This window comes from Quercus lobata, chromosome 12, assembly GCF_001633185.2.
Source record: "Quercus lobata isolate SW786 chromosome 12, ValleyOak3.0 Primary Assembly, whole genome shotgun sequence".
NCBI classification, from domain to species: Eukaryota; Viridiplantae; Streptophyta; class Magnoliopsida; order Fagales; family Fagaceae; genus Quercus; species Quercus lobata.
In genome coordinates, this window is record NC_044915.1 from 41,428,895 (window position 1) to 41,448,478 (window position 19,584).

At 36.8% G+C, this 19,584-nt stretch overlaps 1 protein-coding gene across 1 annotated transcript; it reads right to left on the bottom strand.

Annotated features, from left to right (window-relative positions):
• Nucleotides 1–831: 831 nt before the first annotated feature.
• On the bottom strand, nt 832–17,469 carry LOC115970660 (LOB domain-containing protein 24-like). Its single transcript, XM_031090253.1, has 2 exons — nt 17,317–17,469; nt 832–1,155 (listed from the first exon to the last, which is right to left on the bottom strand). The coding sequence occupies exons 1-2, from the start codon at nt 17,467–17,469 to the stop codon at nt 832–834; spliced, it is 477 nt and encodes a 158-aa protein (XP_030946113.1).
• Nucleotides 17,470–19,584: the final 2,115 nt, after the last annotated feature.

Here is a 19,584-nt window from a genome sequence, read left to right on the forward strand (position 1 = left end):
CTTTTCAGACACACCTCTTCTTCACTCTTACATCACACTAGCATACACCCACAAGTTTTTCACTTTACTTCTTTTCATGCAAATGGACCCCACCACTTTATGCAAAATTTTGAGTTATAGAGACCAAGATATGAAACAAAACAAGTTTTAGTTTGAGTGATTGAAAAAATAGAGTTAGAGAAATGAGTTATGGGAATTGAGTTTGATTTATGAAATTTGAGTTAGGGATGATGCTCAATCCAAATAGGTAAACGACTTGTTTTGCAAGTATTTAAATATGACAAAGGACAATATGATTTTTTTGATTTTCTTTTTTGATGACAAAGTTTGGTTATAAACTTTGTTAGAATTTTAGGTTATAACCAATAATAAAAAGATGACATGTATTGACAAAATTGATTACATTAGATTATAGCCCATCATTTGTAAACAGATTAATTGGATCACCATGAATGACTTGTTTTTGACAAAATTGACATTATAATTGCTTTAAAGTTGTTGAGGATCTTTTGTTGTTTGGACATGTGTTGCATTTAGATAAATTAACGTCTAGACATAAGTTCTTTGAGTTAGTCGAGTTCAGTTCTTATACCAGTAAGTCATTTGTTGGCTACTACGGTTGTTAAAACAATAAAAAAAATGTAGTGAGTGAGTGAAGTATATAAATAATGGGGTAAAAGTAGTCTTTAATGAAAATAATTAGGCCTAAAGCATACAAAAAAAGGAGAAGAAACACCTAGGCTATTGTTACCAATGCTACAAATATGCATTAATTGCATCGTCTTATTTGCATAGAAATCTTCCACTTTATTCATTATTTGCAAAACAACACTAATTAAACCAAGATGTTTGAGTGGAAGGAAGGCCATAGGGCGACAGGTCAAGAGTATTGATTTGTTCTGGCAATAAATTGTTGATGAAGTTGGAATTGGCTTCAATATGCTGATCAACTTGGGGTTCTTCAACTTCTTGTGCATTAGAATTGAGGAAGGAAATCTCAGCTTGGATTTTAGCTACCTGGCTTTCTGCACTGTTTATTTGTTGATGTAATTGAGAGATAATACCAACACAGCCATAAACGGGGTCTTGAAGTCGATATTGTGCCTCAAAATACAAAGTATCCGCTGCTTGAGATCGGAGATGGGATGGAAGTTGCTGAATTTGATTAAATAATAATGTCAAAACCATGGTGTTGTAAGAAATCCAAAGCATATATATATATATATATATATATATATATAATCATTGATAAATATCCAAGTCTATTCTATATATATATATATTTTTTTTTTATTGAATTAAAAAATGGGTCTTTGGTGTGGGCTCATCAACCCCGGTGTGAGCTCATTAACCCCATATTCTTTATATATATATACATATTCTAATAGCTAGGAATTGTCTTCTTTTTTTTTTAATTTTTTTTAAATTTTTTTTACAAAATAGAAATTCTACTCTAACCTAATCTAAAGTGTATATATGTGTGAAACTCCCTCCTGAAAACTTGAATCCCGACCCTTATCTCCCCCACACCTCACAAGCACTTATACTTGTGGAGTGACTATGGCGCTAAGGGTGCGCGGTGATTTGTCTCTTCTTATATAATCATCGAATGCACAAGGTTATAGCTATGTTTGGAAGAGATAATTAATAGGTATAATCTTACCTCCAAAATATATATATTGAAAGCTCGAAATGTGTGAAAACACAAGAGCTTGTTTAGACCCCCAATTCAAATTACGGCTTGGTTGATTTTACACTAACTTAATACTAAGTGCGAAATAGTGTAAACGCAAGCAAACAAGCAAGAGAGCTACTCTAATTTATATTTAAAGCAACACAGCAGTAAAATGAAATGAACAAGAGTAGGGAAAAGAGATGCAAACACAGATAACACCGAAACGTGTTATCGAAGAGGAAACCGAAGAACTTGGCGAAAAACCTCACCGCCGCCCTCCAAGTGGTAATCGATCCACTAGACAATTAGTTGGGATACATGGGTAAGTAAGAGACCCTTCAAGCCTAATCTACCCTCTGTACCCAAGCCCTCCAAGCTCCTACTCCAATAAGGCTTCTCGGAACCATGTCTTGTCTAGCTTTCCGGATCTCGCAACAAGCTCCATGTTGCATCCGCCAACCTTGGCATCTTCCAATGCTTCCCAGCAACACCAAAAACACTCACTACACTCTGAAAAGGTGTGGATTGTGTTTGGGTACAAATCTCCTCTCAAGGTATGATAATGGGAGAGGGAAGGAGAAGAGGCTACAATTAATTCTCACTAAGGATGGGTAGCTCTCTCTAAAAAAAGATGGGTGTGTGTGTTGTAGAAAACCTATCTTTTTTTTTTTTTTTTTTTTTTTTTTTTTTTTTTTTTTTTTTTGAATGGCCTCTCTTACATTTGTGGGTAATGAGGGTATATATAGTATGGGTGAAGGATAAGGAATTTACACATAAAAATCCTCCAAGTAGAATGTTTCGCGACTATCTCACGGGAAGGCCTTACCCGCGAGACACTCGCGAAAATGACAGCCTGGCACGACTCTTCAGCTTCCAGTCATGTGCTCTTCATATGCTCTTTCGCGGCTTAGCTTCTCGTGAGTTTCTTGCGAAATCCACTGATTCTTCATTTAAGCTTGAGTTTTCACCAACTTAATACTAAACCCAATACAATAAAATCCCACAAAATACAAGGAACAAAATTAGAGCAATTACAATAATTTTTTTCATGGAATAAAGCCAACATAAAACATAGTTGTAAATCACAACTTTACAATCTCCCCCTTTGGCTATTCCGTGACAAAACACCCTATAATAGACTCTAGACTTAAACGTGAGTCTGGGAACAACGGCAAAACTCACTCACACCTAAATCTAGAAGCTATGTAGCACTTGGAACATATATACCTGTAACCTGAAACACTTGCACAAAACACATTAGACCCTCAAGGTAAATCAAGTGATAAAAGGACAAGTATAATGTAACAAGTAAAATGCGATCAAGTAAACATGTTGTGAAACATGTAAACAACTTTATCAAACACGTGACAGTCATATGGAAATGACCACAATGATCATATAGCAAAGCAAATGATCATGCGAACATGCAATCAATAAAGCACAATAGCATAAGGATAAATGCATGTCTAACACTCGACCAATGCAAAATACATGAAGTATATGCATCTAGGAACAAGATCCTACTAGGGCAGAAGAGTAATATAAACCAAAATGATAGGCCACAAACTGAATGACTACTTGTGATAGAAATTAATTAATTAATTAGTTAAGTTGTTAATTAATCAATTTATCATGCAAACGCGTGGTAGCAGAAACAAATTACCAATAAACTAATAATGCAACGGAAAATAAATAACATGGTAATTTGTTTACGAATGGGGAAAACCTAACGGCAAAAACCCTACCGGGTGATTTTTAGGTCACCACTCCCAAAACTCCACTATTATTACAACAAGCGGTTACAAGTAAAGGAATCCAAGTACCTTACCAACCTACAGTTGAACCCTTACCCCAATACTCAATTGAACTTGTTCTGTAGTGACAATTCCCCTTTCAGATGCACGACTTCCAATACGTGACTAACCAATTGCGAAGATCCCAGTACGTGACTTCAATCACCAACTAAGAAGGTTGTTGGTTGCAAAATTTTTCAGTTCATCTAAATGATGAAGATCAAGAAGATGCTTGGTCACAAAACCCTATGGTGCACATACACAACAACTTCTTCAAGAGAAAGAGATGAACTAGGGCAAGAACTTCGTCTCCAGTCACAATTTGCTTGAACAGAGTTTGCTCAAAACTTGTGCAACTTGTGAACACTTTGACGGCCCTTAAACTGATCATTTTATATGTCTAGGGTTAGGAGAAAAGAAAGCCCAAAGACACATTCACGGATCCCAAGAAAATCAGATTGAAATTCTGAAAATCTTAAACCTTGATAGATAGCAGGTGTTGAGCAACTGTCGAGAAGGTGTCGAGCACACCGAATGAAGATCAGCTTCCTTAAACTCGATAGATCTAGCTGTCGACCAGCTGTCGAGTTTTAATGATTTTGCACTTTGAACTTGTTTTCTTGAACAGACTTGAAAGCTTCAATACGTGATCTTGAAACAAGGTTTCTTAAAGTATTTAAAACATCCTAAATCTACCCAAATACAAATAAAGTGTGTTTTGTCAAATGATTAGCCAATTACATAAAATCAAGATATATGTTCTTAACATGTGAAACACATATGTCCTAACAATCTCCCCCTTTGGCAATCCGTGACAAAACCACAACAAACAAATGAACATATAAGAGAAGTCATAAATCACTCAACTCATATTCACTTGTTGAATACAATAAAATCTATCCTAACACAAACTCTTGAAAAATTTTGCAAGAAGAGTTTTTATGGCAAGTAAACTTTGACAACCTGTATTTCTGAAACACTTTAAACAAAACTCATCAAGGCATCTTTGTGTGAAACAGAAATAATAGATTGCATACAAATATAAGAAACATATGTATAAAGAGCGAAAAGAAACAACACATAAAGGGGTAGGTGAAAGAAAAACATACATCAATATAAATAAAGAAATAAGTACAATGTATGTCTAGAAATGGTCACAAGACCTCATGTACAAGAGTAATGTATCTAAAAAGAAAGAAAAGAAAAGATACATACTATCCTCACTACATCCCTAAAAAAAAATTTATCAACACTTCCTTAACAAAATGATCCTATACTAACTCTCCCCCTAAGATAGACTACTCTCATACCAAAACTACTCCCCCTTTTTGTCACGAATGACAAAGGGTAAGAGTGTCAAATAGACATCTCATCGGTAGGGCTAGCATCTCCATCATCATCATCTGAAGCATCATCGTCATCACCATCATCATCATCCTTAAAAGCAGAAGCCACAGGAGAAGGAGGTGAAGGAGTAGCCTCATGAGCAAATCCACCCATAGACGCCTGTCATCGTGCAATACGACTGACACGAACGTTCACCTGATACAACTCCGTAGAGAGTGTATCGAGGTGAGTATCCATGCGCTACAGCTGCGCCATAATATCTCCTAGAGACACATCGCTCGAAGAGGAAGGAGGAATTGATGTGGATGGAGCCGAACGGGATGGAGAGGAACGAGAGGAAGGAGCCACTGAATCCGACTGTCACGACCGAAGCTGGGCCTCGCTATGTTTAACGGTAGCGTGATCTGTGGCACACATGACTGTAAAATGGTCGGATGAAGGAAAATGAACAGAAAAATGGCGTAAAATCCTCGTGATAGCAGAAGGAAAGATGAGCTTATCACTGGTCGCCGAATCTAGATGAACATCTATGATAGACAGAATGAAATGACAAGGGAAGTCTATGGTAAGATGCTCAAGAAGAGACAGCAAAAACCGAGCACGAGGCTCTGTGATGGAGTTATAGTGAGAGAGGGGATGTAAAACAAAAGTCATCACCATGTTCATGAATCTAGGACCTTTAGCAAAAGGTCGACATGGTGTAAAAAGACACTCGCCCCAAGAAGTAGGACGCTCACAGAAAGCAGACATGAGCTCATCCCTGGACACAGTCCTCAGACGCTCACAACCAGGATAGTCAGGAAACTCTATCCTAAGAACTCGAAGCACATCCGCAATTAGCTGCGGTGTGATAGGAATGCGTGTACCTCGAACGCGAGTGAAGAAAAGAGGTACTGACCGATCAATCCCGTGCATGTTGGAGTAGAACTCTTGGATCAGCATGAGAGGACAGGTGACTGGGGCGTCACACAGTGACTCCCATCCCCTACTGTGAATGACAGAGGGAAGGTCGGTGTCAGCAAAATCTGACAAGATGACTTGGCATTTCGAATGAATGCCTCATCTAGAAAAGTTCTCCGAAAATGCCTTAAAGGCATCATCATCACGGATCCGGATATGAGATAAGGTAGGATCAGACGAAGAAGAAGCACCGGAATGAAGAGGGTTCTGGGCTGGAGTGGATTTACGCTTAGGTGCCATAGACACGACTAACGTAAACAACAGAGAGGGAGAAAAAGAAAGACAATCAGAAAAGTCCCAAACATTTTCAAATATATCAAATATATTGAAAAGAAGTACGTATGCATGGGAAATTCATGAACATGTAGCACACATCTAAATGCATGGAAAAACCATTATAATGCTAATGTGATGCAATGTATGAGGTTTTAAACACATTTAAGTGAAAACCCAACCCAAAATTTCAATGAAATCTCATCAATTTCAAAAAATCCCAAATCTTAGGTTTCAAAACATGAAATGCATGAATGAGAAAGGATTAGAAACTTACCAAGTGAGGAAAAACTTGGAAAACCTTGGAAAATCCTTGAGAACCAAGATAGGAGTGAGATTGGAGAGTTTTTGGGAGAGAAACAGAGAAGTATTGAGAGAGAGATCGATGGAAATGAAGACCGGATCGCGCATGGGCTTTATATAGGAAAGCCAGTAATTCTCGACAGATGCAGGTATCGACAGGTGTCGAGGGATCTGTCGAGGAGGTGTCGAGAAAATATACGTCGACAGTTGAGGTGTCGAGGAGGTATCGAGGATCATCACACCAGAATATAGAACAGAAGCTCGATCGATCCACCAGGTATCTAGAAGCTATCGAGCATACAGACCTAATCTCGATAGATCCAAGGTATCGAGGTGCAGGCGAGATTACGATAAGAAAAAGCTTTAGGAAGCTCGACAGATAGCCAGGTATCGAGGAGGTGTCAAGCCAGCTTTTAAAAACAATTTTTCGAGATGTGAAAAACACAAACATGAATGCAATCCAACATGCAACTCAACCAACGATCCAATCAACATATTAAGCTCTTAAAATCATCTCTCAAATGAAAATTTAAGCACATGGATCTCCACAACCACACACACACACACACTAACAAGTCTAACCAATTTCATATTTCAAAAACAAGTCTAGACAGTTTAGTGAGCATACATTAATACATGTAAAACCTCATGATGGCTAAATCACATTGTACCTACACATGTATCAAGAGTAGCAAAGAATATTGTGTGTTATGTGTGAAAAATATCGCAAGATTGCATAAGTGTATGCATGTTATGACGATTTGAGATATGAGAAAATCACTTTAACTCACACACAATCATAACTGCTTGATGGAGACTATCACTTTTAAGGTACATCCTATAACTCCCACATCTCCTAGAATACACGCTTGCAATCATTTTTAAAGCATTTTTTATCTTTTTGCTTTTGAATTTTCTTTGCATATTTTTCCTTTTAAACATATCATGCATGGGCTTATTAGAGAGAGGAAAGAAATACCCAATGATAATTTTCATTCAAATTTTGCTATGCCTAGGCACACAATGTCATTGACACTGCACTTTTGCTATGCCGAAGCATACAGGTGTCTTATTATGATTGGCGGGTAATAGTGGTGAGATGGTTATTTATACTTTTCCCTCAGGATTTTTTAGTCATTCCCGTCAAAAAGAGTGATATGCATGTTAAGTTTAAGAGACAACTTAATCGTACTCATTACAAACACGAGCCACAAAACTCACTTGCTTAGTTGTGCATAGAGATGCTCATCTAAGTTACAAATGATACAAAGTTTAGAAGATTTTGTTTCAATGGCCATCCAAGGTACACAAGTACTAATGTACACAAACACATACTGTTTTTGTATTTTTCTGATTTTTCATTTTTTTTATAAAGAAAAACAAAACAAAGCAAAAACTAAAAAATAACCAAACAAAAACATATTAAACAAACAAAGCATAAAAACTAGATGCAGATGCATGAAGAAGACGGAAACAAAGAGGAAGATCATCCCATGGAGATTACACCAATGTTTTGACGAAGGAATTCGAAGCGTTTACTGTCAAGAGGTTTGGTAAATAGGTCAGCCTTCTGATCATCGGTGTGAATGAACTCAAGAGTAAGAGTACCATCTTCGACAAGTTCTCTAATGAAATGATGTCGAATCTCTATGTGTTTAGTTCTAGAATGTTGAACCGGATTCTTAGAGATATTAATGGCACTAGTATTGTCACAATAGATAGTGAGATGTTCTTGACAGATACCATAATCATGGAGGAGTTTTTGCATCCATAAGAGTTGGGTACAACAGCTACCAGCAGCAATGTACTCAGCTTTTACAGTGGATAATGAGATGGAGTTTTGCTTTTTACTCATCCAAGAGATAAGATTATTACCAACATAGAAACAACCCCCTGAAGTACTCTTTCTATCATCAGCATTCCCAGCCCAATCAGCATCAGAGTACCCAACTAGGACATCACTTGTGTCCTTGCTATACCATATACCGAACTCAACAGTGGTTTTGACATACTTTATGATTCTCTTTAAAGCAGTCATATGGGACTCTTTGGGATTAGCCTGATATCTAGCACAGACTCCAACACTGTAACTAATGTCAGGTCTACTAGCAGTAAGGTAAAGGAGACTACCTATCATGCTTCTATAAAGAGAAGGATCAACACTTCTACCTAACAAGTCAACAGTGAGTTTAACATTTGGGCTCATAGGGGTTCTGACAGAACTAGCAGATTCTAAATCAAATTTTTTTCATAAGATTCTTAGCATATTTAGATTGAGATAGAAATATACCTGAATCTTGTTGACGAATTTGCAACCCAAGGAAGTGAGTCAGCCCTCCAATCATGCTCATCTTAAACTCTGCCTGCATGAGTTTTGAGAAATCATGAGCAAGTTCATCCTTAGTCGATCCAAAGATGATGTCATCAACATAGACTTGGGCAACTATTAGCTCGCTATCTTTTGATGAAAAGAGTCTGATCAGCCTTTCCTCTTATGAACCCATGTGACATCAAGTATTGTGTAAGTCGATCATACCAAGTTCTGAAGGCTTGCTTTAACCCATAGAGTGATATCTTGAGGTATAGTACATGATCTGGAAAGTGTGGATCAATAAACCCTTTTGGTTGCTCCACATAAATGTCTTCTTTAAGAAATCCATTTAAGAAAGCGGTCTTCACATCTATCTGATAAAACTTGAACTTTAATTGACATGCCAGTGTAAGGAGAATTCTGATGGACTCCATACGGGCAACCAGAGCAAATGTCTCATCGTAGTCTACTCCTTCCATTTGAGAGTATCCTTGAGCTACAAGCCGAGCCTTGTTCCGGATCACATTGCCCTCCTTATCAGTCTTGTTGCGGAATATCCACTTTGTACCAATGATGTGGTCACCTTCTGGTCTAGGTACCAAGGTCCAAACATCATTCCTCCGAAACTGAAGAAGTTTATCATGTATTGCTTCAACCCAACTTTCAACCTGAAGAGCTTCCTCAACTTTTGTGGGTTCAACCTGTGATAAATAACAAGAATAAGACACAAAGTTAGCAACATATTTATCAACAGTTCGTTTCCTTAATGTAAGTTCATTCATATTTCCTACAATATCTTCTGGAGGATGGTTTAATTTAACCCTGGATGAAGGTCTTTTCTCTTCACGAGACTCAAAATCTGGTGAAGTGGATATGTCTACAGAATCTTCCAAAACACTGGGAGTACTAGGAGTACTTGGAGATGCAGGTTCTTGTTCAATAAGTTCTTGAACTTCATTAGGCTCAGGATGAAGAATTTCTTTGGGTAACTCTTCAATACTTTTCTGAGAACTGGAATCTGAAGACTCATCAATAACAACATTTACTGTCTCCATTATCTTCATAGTTCTCTTGTTGTATACTCGATAAGCCTTGCTTGTGGAGGAGCAGCCCAAAAATATGCCTTCATCACTTCTACAGTCAAACTTTCCCACATTCTCTCTATCCTTGAGGATGAAACAGGTGTTTCCAAAGATCCTGAAGTACTTCACATTCGACTTTCTTCCTTTCCATAACTCATATGGAATCTTCTTGGTACTGGGTCTGAAGTACATCCTATTAACTGTATGACAAGCAGTGTTTACAACTTCTCCCCAAAAGTTTCTGGCCAAATCCTTGTTATATAACATGGCTCTAGCCTTTTCTTGAATAACTCTGTTCTTTCTTTCTATCACACCATTTTGCTGAGGAGTAATAGGAGCAGAGAATTCTTGAGATATACCTGATCTAAGGCAAAAGGACTCCATATATGAGTTTTCGAATTCGATCAATCTTCAAGTTCTTCTCATTCTGCAATCTTGTGCATAAGGCTTCAATGTGCTCAGGAGCATCAGACTTGGATCGTAAGAGAATGACCCAAGTGTATCTGGTAAAGTCGTCTACCACAACCATGATGTATCTCTTACCACCAAGAGACTCGGTTCTAGTTGGACCCATAAGATCCAAATGTAGGAGCTCTAATAGCCTAGATGTAGCTGATGTCTGAGTGCTTGGATGCTTAGTTTTTGTCTGTTTCCCAAGTTGACATAGTCCACACACCACATTGTTCATTCTACTAAGTTTCGGTATTCCCAAGACTGATTCATGCTTAGATACAATAGAAAGATATTTGTAACTAGCATGACCCATCCGTTGATGCCATAAATCTTCATTAGGTAAACGAATACTGTTGCGCACAATATCAGCATTAGGAACCAATCCATAACAGTTGTCTAAAGTACGAACACCACTTATGAGGTTTTTTCCAGACTCATCCATGACAAGACATTTTCCTTGTGAGAAAAGCACCATGAAGTCTTGATCACATATCTAACTTATGCTTAACAGGTTTACCCTTAGACCTTCTACATAGAGGACATTTGCAATGTCTGGCAGTCCAGGTAGAGAAATAATTACCTTTCCTTTAATTTGAGATTTGCTCCCATCACTGAAAGTTACATTGCCACCCTTTTTAGACTCAAAGGTCTTGAAGAGAGATCTATCTCCAGTCATATGTCTTGAGCAACTGCTGTCGAGGTACCATAGACATGTGTCCATAACTTTAAATGCAGATTTCATCATAAAACACACTTCATGTTTAGATGACAGATCAGTGGGAATGGTGCTTTCTCTCATCTGCCTTTTCTGAGCTAAGCCTTTAATGTTTACTCTTCTCAGACGAACTCCTTTGCACATTTTCATTCTAAGACAGTCTAGTTCTTCTTAGCCAAACTGAGATCTTTTTCTATAGTAATTATAGGAGAATTCAAATAACTTTTAGAATTGTATTTTCTGAAACACTCAATCAAAAAGAGATTTGAAAAACAAGATGTATTTGAAAACATAGATCTCTTCAAGCTGGTTACAGTCATGACAACAGGCGTCAATGGATCAACACAGCAAAGATTAAACCCTAATCAGAGTGTGCCTGCTCTGATACCACTTGATAAGCCACAAACTGAATGATCCCTTATGATAGAAATTAATTAATTAATTAGTCAAGTTGTTAATTAATCAATTTATCATGCAAACGCGTGGTAGCACAAACAAATCACCAATAAACTAATAATGCAGCGAAAAATAAATAACACGGTAATTTGTTTACGATTGGGGAAAACCTAACGGCAAAAACCCAACCGGGTGATTTTTAGGTCACCACTACCAAAACTCCACTGTTATCACAACAAACGGTTATAAGTAAAGGAATCCAAATACCTTACCAACCTACAGTTGAACCCTTACTCCAATACCCAATTGGACTTGTTCTGTAGTGACAGTTCCCCTTTCAGATGCACGACTCCCAGTACGTGACTAACCAATTACGCGAATCCTAGTACGCGACTTCAATCACCAACTAAGAAGGTTGTTGGTTGCAAAGTTCTTTAGTTCATCCAAACGATGAAGATCAAGAAGATTTTTGGTCACAAAACCCTATGGTGCACATACACAACAACTTCTTCAAGAGAAAGAGATGAACTAGGACAAGAACTTTGTCTTCGGTCACAATTTGCTTGAACAGAATTTGCTCAAAACTTGTGCAACTTGTGAACACTTTAACGGCCCTTAAACTGATCCTTTTATATATCTAGGGTTAGGAGAAAAGAAAGCCCAAAGACACATTCACGGATCCCAAGAAAATCATATTGAAATTCTGAAAATCTTAAATCTCGACAGATAGCAAGTGTTGAGCAGCTGTCGAGAAGGTGTCGAGCACACTGAATGAAGAACAGCTTCCTTAAACTCGATAGATGCAGCTGTCGACCAGGTGTCGAGCTTTAATGATTTTGCACTCTGAACTTGTTTTCTTGAACAGACTTGAAAGCTTCAATACGTGATCTTGTAACAGGGTTTCTTGAAGTATTTAAAACATCCTAATTCTACCTAAATACAAGTAAAGTGTATTTTGTCAAAGGATAAGCCAATTATATAAAATCAAGACATATGTTCTTAACATGTGAAACACATATGTCCTAACACAAAACAAAACAATAATATAAACCAAAACAAAACAAGGAAAAAGTCTTCTCCCCCTTAGTATATGCATTTCCCCTATAGCTTTCTCCCCCTACGAATGTGCACGAGGTAGAATTACTCCCCCTAAGAGTGTGCACATGAGTCATATAGAAATGACAATACAAACCTGTATACTCTTCGGTATACTCTCCCCCTTTTTGTCACGAATAGACAAAACAATCAAGAGGAATGAGAGAAAGAAAAGAAGATATGAGCAAGGGTATGATGCATGAAGGGTGCAAGATAAATGAGAAAATGAAGCTAAAATATAAGACAAAAACATTAAAAAAAATGCTACAAAGCATAAAGAACATGACATGCTAAGTATGATGGAACATGATGTAAACCTAGGTATGACATAGACACAAGAACATGTTAAATGTACTAAGAGGTCTAAAAATACTTAACTAGCATGAGTGAAGTGCAAAACATGTCAAGTGATCAAGTGTGTGCAACAAAGGTGCATCTAGTGTGCATGTGAGATGCATGACCAATGCATGAAAAAGCACTCACGAGGCAAAGTGTATAAAACACACCACCAATGATCAAAACATGATAAACATGAATAATTATGGTGATCCTTAAAGTTTGGTACTCATCAGAGTCCAAAACAACGAGAAAATGCCATTTGGGCATTTTATCAAACACTTAGAGTGCACACACTACACAGTTAAACAATGCAAGAACATATGAAAATCTTGCCTAAATACATGTTATTTTTGCCACAAGGGGCCAACATCCAAAGCAAATCATCATTTAAAACAAAGCCCAATCAAAAAGATTGATAAAAATTAAGTTTTCCAACTCCCATTTGAGAAAATCTCAATTATGAACATAAAACCCCAAAAAGCATAATCTAAGGATCAAAATAGATGAAAAGAGTTAAAGATTACCTTAGATATGTTTATGAAATGTAAAACACTTGAAATTAGTTGGGTTTTGATGTTAAAGCATTAAAATAGGGGTTTGGGAGAAGATGGGAGAAGTTTAAAACAAATGTCCCACGAAATGCCCTTTAAAAAGCTGATCTGGGAATTTTCGCGGGAAGCTGACTCGCGAAAGTGCTCGCGAAATTTTTTGCGGGTAAGCCTTACAAGCGAACTACTCGTGAAACAGGCGGAACTCTCTGTACGAAGTTGAAAAACATGAGATTTGGAGCATTTAACTCCCAGTTGAGTTTACATATGAAATGGGTCATGAAAACACCCAGAAAACATTTTTTTCACACAAAAACAACTTGAAAAACTTTGATAAACATAGGTGATACAAATCACTTCCAAAAGGAAACAAAAAGAACAAGAAAAAGTCTTTTTGGTCTGATCCACATATGGTTGAGCACACACACATCACATTTGAACATATACAACCACACAAATGAAATAGGCATTCATTGAACATTAAACTTGTGTGTTGTGTGTGTGGATCAAGTGTGGAATAGTCCTTAGACTAGAGTGAAGCTTCAATGACCAATTCAATCAAGTCATACACAACTAATACGAAATCAAGTAGTCTATCTCAATTATAGAAATGAGTATATATGAACTCCCACAAGAGAATGATTACAAAAATTAGAAGCTTTTCATTTGGCTTCTGCATAATTTATAACATTTGATCCTTTTTGGATAATACATCTCTTTTTGAGCTCGGTGCTTGAATTTTTTGATATTTCAACATTATGATTTAGCCTTTGACTTTTTGAGCACCATACATTTCAATTTAAAAGGTCGCTTTCCCTTTTTCTTAGTCAAATACTAGTATGTGCGACAGGTTTTTGCAGCTCATAATCTCTTTTTCATTTTGAGATTTACATTTGGTGAGCTCTATTTGCAAAAACATAAAAATAAAAGTGGGAAGATATAAAGGTACAAGTCTATGCAAGTATCAAGACAAACAAGACTATTGACCAATCATTCATGACAAGCTTGAAGATCTATTTACAACAATCATACCTAGATTTCAAGATTTCTCCCACAAAGATATATGTGCATACAAAACAAGTTAAGCTCGTAAATGCACTACGCCATTAGTACGAAGGTACTAGGCCAAACTCACATGTGAAAAGTGCTCAAATATATATGATCAAACTTTTTGAATTTTTCACTTCTTATGTGGTTTTGGATTTTTACACACACAAAATAAAGACATAAAAGTAAGATAAAAAACAAAAACAGAACAATGCATATAAAGAGATGCAAAATGTACAAATGCATGATAATGAAGCATCTAATGCATGAAGGGTCATACAAAGATCGAAAGAATTAGATCAAGAACCAAATGAGCAAAAACTCAACCATAGGAACCCTTCCTCATCCAAACGGAATGATTGTTTAGAATGAGTGTCTCATGAGAAGTGAGACGAGGGTTGGAAGAATGTGAACCGGAGATGCACATAGATAAGAAGGTAAGAACATCAAAAACTTTTTCCAACAACTTACCATTTTCCCTTAAAATTGGTTTTGCTTTCATAGCACACCTTCCAAACAACTTAAGTTTCTCTTTTCTTTTGATTCTTTCAAGAGCTTGAAACTTAGAGCAATGTGGTCTAAGATGACCAAAGGCACCACAATGGTGACAAACAATGGGTTTAGGTCCACTAGGCCTTTTAGGAAAGGATCTAGCAACATGAGTTTGTTCTCTTTTTAACTTAGGGCATTGAGGTCTTATGTGACCGATCACACCACAATGGTGGCAATTAGGAACAAACTTAGATCCACTTAATTCCTTAGGATGAGACCTAAACAGAGGCTTAGGCTTAAGAGCTTTTCTCTCTACCTTTTGGTTTCTTTTGTGTGGAGGAATACACACCGATTTGTCCTTTGAGGTAGAACAGACAATAAGCACAAAATCAGGTACCACAACATGATTACAACAAATATTATCATCATTTTTAACAAAAGGTTCAGCAATCAAACTCTTGGCATGCATCTTAAGAGATTCATTTTCAAATTTTAAGATCATCAACTAGTTTGTTAGACAAAACAAGTTTAGCATCCAAGTCTATATTCAGACATTCAAACTCTTTCAGCTTTTCAAGAGAATTTTCAGCAAGTTTCTTATATTTTTCAACCAATTTATTGGATTCATTGAGCTTAGCAATCAAATCATCATTTTCACAAAATAACTTGCTCAAATTCTTTTGAAACTTCTTAGCATCTTTCTTCAAGAGTTTGATGTTAGGAATATCAACAACACCCATAGAATCATTTAACATGGCATCACAATCATGAGGATAAACACTCATAGAGGCATTTTTACAAATACATGGCATGTTACAATCAACAATATCCATAGAAGCATACAAAGCACTATCCATGGCAAATAAACACAAGGGGTCAAGGATCACACTTAGGTAATGAAACCAAATCAAGTGTACCCGCTCTGATACCAATTGAAAGCTCGAAATGTGTGAAAACACAAGAGCTTGTTTAGACCCCCAATTCAAATTACAGCTTGGTTGATTTTACACTAACTTAATACTAAGTACGGAATAGTGTAAACGCAAGCAAACAAGTAAGAGAGCTACTCTAATTCATATTTAAAGCAACACAGCAGTAAAATAAAATGAACAAGAGTAGGGAAGAGAGATGCAAACACAGATAACACCGAGACTTGTTATCGAAGAAGAAACCGAAGAACTCAGCGAAAAACCTCTCCGCCGCCCTCCAAGCGGTAATGGATCCATTAGACAACCAGTTGGGATATATGGGTAAGCAAGAAACCCTCTAAGCCTAATCTACCCTCTGTACCTAAGCCCTCCAAGCTCATACTCCAACAACACTTCTCGGAACCGTGTCTTGTCTAGCTTTCCAGATCTCGCAACAAGCTCCATATTGCATCCGCCAACCTTGGCATCTTCCAATGCTTCCCAGCAACACCAAAAACACTCACTACACTCTGAAAATGTGTGGATTATGTTTGGGTACAAATCTCCTCTCAAGGTATAATAATGGGAGAGGGAAGGAGAAGAGACTACAATTAGTTCTCACTAAGGATGGGTAGCTCTCTCTCAAAAAGATGGGTGTGTATGTTGCAAAAAACCTATCTAGGTTTTTTTTTTTTTTTTTTTTTTTTTTTTTTTTTTTTTTTTTTTTTTTTTTCTGAATGGTCTCTCTTACATTCGTGGGTAATGAGGGTATATATAGTATGGGTGAAGGGTAAGGAATTCACACATAAAAATCCTCCAGGCAGAATGTTTCACAACTGTCTCGCGGGAAGGCCTTACCTGCGAGACACTCGCGAAAACGACAGCCTGGCATGACTCTTCAGCTTCCGGTCATGTGCTCCTCACATGCTCTTTCACGGCTTAGCTTCTCGCGAGCTTCTCGCGAAATCCACTGATTCTTCATTTAAGATTGAGTCTTCACCGACTTATATACTAAACCCAATACAATAAAATCCCACAAAATACAAGGAACAAAATTAGAGCAATTACAACACTTTTTGTCATGGAATAAAGCCAACATAAAACATAGTTGTAAATCACAACTTTACATATATATATATATATATATTGAAATATCATACATTTATATTAAAACAGAAAGAAGAATTTCCTCATTAATAACAAAACCCAAATTTCAATTCCGCCACTCCACAATGTGCCAAATGCATTATATTTGTACGTTATAATTATAAATACCGGTTTGTACGTATTTCGCTATTTTGATTTTATGGTTTCATACTTTTTTTTCTTGAGAAAGAATGGTTTCATACTTTGATGTCATGGAATACATAAAATTTTAAAATTAAACAAGAGAAGCATGAAGTGGCAGCATAAAATGATACATTGTACATTTAAGTAAGTGCTAATAAACTGTCATGGTATGGCTGTCAGATTATATACAACTTCTGTCCATGGATTTTTGTGTTTTATAAATCATAAATATGTTAATTCATAGAAGTGTATATCTATTGTATTTAATGATAAAGATAGTATTATTTACCTGGAGCATCTTTCCGACATTGCTAGCACCATAGATTCTGTGAACGCAAGAAAATCTTTGAGGATCATTTGGAGGAAAATAAGGAGAGAAAATGCAATCCGAAGGGCATCTTCTTCTCAAATACTTGCAAACTGCACAACGACCAGAGATCATGGTTAAATCCAATAACAAAATCTAACAAAAGATTTTCTCAATGTTTTCCTATGAAGAAGAAAATCTAATGGAGATTTTGGTGATTTGATTGTTCAAATATAGAGAAAAAAGTGAGTATTTGTACTAGAAGATTTGTTCTAGCTTTGGATAGATTTTCTAACGGCTAGAATTTTTTTAAGTGTGGAGATTTAAAAGGAAAGCTTCTGAGAATGGCAAGAGTAGACCAAGAATTGTGAATTTTGGTTCTCTTGGGTAATCCTACCGTATGCCTTTTTTTTTTAGGGTACGGTATCCATTAGTAGGCAATCTGCTATACCAGGTTACCAAAACATCACATTTGATTGAGTAATACTAACATCATACGTCATTGTATTTTTGTCACATTCAGCGGTTCTCTTATTTTTTTCTCACATTTAATGATACTATTCTCATATTGTGTAGTACCAACATTACATGTGACTGTATTTCTGTCATATTTGGTGGTTACTTTTTTTTTTCTCATATTAAATGGTAGGCACAATTGCACTTTTAGTCCCTATATTTTGAAGTTTTTCCATTTTAGTCCCTACATTTTATTTTTTCCATTTTTAGTCCCTAAAACCAATTTACGCTTTCCGTTTTAGTCCTTTCCATCAGTCAACCAACGGAAATAGCTGAGGTGGCAGCCGGAACAATTAAAATATTATAAAAAATGCCACATCACCCTGACAAATCAGCATATATATTTTAAAAATTAATTTATTAATTTTAACTAAATAAAAAAAATAAAAACAGAATTAAAAATCAAAATTCACCTTAATTAAGATTTAAAAAGTAAGAAAAAAAAACTTGTAGTAACTTTCTCAATTTTTCTTAAATTTTCTTGTCAACCAAACAAAACAAAATCATCAATAAACACTAAACTCAGACCCAAACTCATCTTTCATTTTCCCAAATCTCTCTCTCCCTCTCTCTCTCGGGTCAAACTCCTCTCTTGGCTTTCTCTTATTTATTTTTCTCCGACGGTCCTTTCCATCGAGTGCCTTAATGGTACTTCCACCACCGACGAGTGGACCAGCGATTGTTCAAGTCATTCTGGGCAGATTCGAGGTCGATTCCTTCGTCTTCAATGGCCCCTACTCTTGATGTTGGTGGTGGGTCGGGTTTGGTGGCTATGAATCGTGGGTTAAGGACATGCAGCAGCGGTGGGCTGTCGTGGGCTTGGTGGGTTAGGCTGTGGGCTGCCGTGAATCTGGTTTTGGCTGGGTTCGTGACTTTTGGCTGATTTGGGTTGCTGGGTTATGATGTGGTGGTGATCGGCGGTGGTGTGGTTGGTGGGTTTGTGGTGGTGGTTTTCTGGGTAGATCTGGGTTTTCTGGGTTTGGATCGGCTAGGTCCATTGATGTGAAACCCATAGACCAAGCCCAGAAAGGACTCACTGCCGTTCGTGGCGTCGTGGTCAACAACGAAGGATTGAAGCTTGAGGCAGCCTGGGTTCCTTGCAATGAAACAGAAGTAGAGATCAAAGGTGGTGGATCTGGTGCATTTGGAGGTTTCGAATCGGTGGTTTGAGTTGAGTTTCAGATCGTTGGGTTTTAGATCAGTGGGTCGTTGATCGTTGGGTTTCAGATTGTTGAGTTTTGTGTTGGTTTAAGTTGATTTTGTGTTGGTTTCTCAAAAAGATAAGAGAATCATACTCTTTCTTTTCTTCTATTTTCTTTGGTGCCCGAAAATTTGGGTTTAGAGTTTAGTGTTTTTGTGTTTGGGGGCTAGAAATTCTGGGTTTGAGTTTTGTGTTTGATGCTTTGGTGGTGTGGGGGTTTTATTTTTCGGATTTGTTCATGTATAATTTTGTGTTGATGTGGATCTAATGCTAATTTTTTGGGTTTTAAATTTTCTGTGTTTGTCTTCTTGTTCAAATGTTTAATGTGTTCATGTTTAATTTCTTGTTCATGTTTAATATGATGTGGATTTGGTTTTTCTGTGTTTGATTTTTGGGTTTGTATGATTTTTTTGAGTTTGTACTCTTTAAATCTTAATTAAGGTGAATTTTGATTTTTAATTCTGTTTTTATTTTTTTTATTTAGTTAAAATTAATAAATTAATTTTTAAAATATATATGCTGATTTGTCAGGG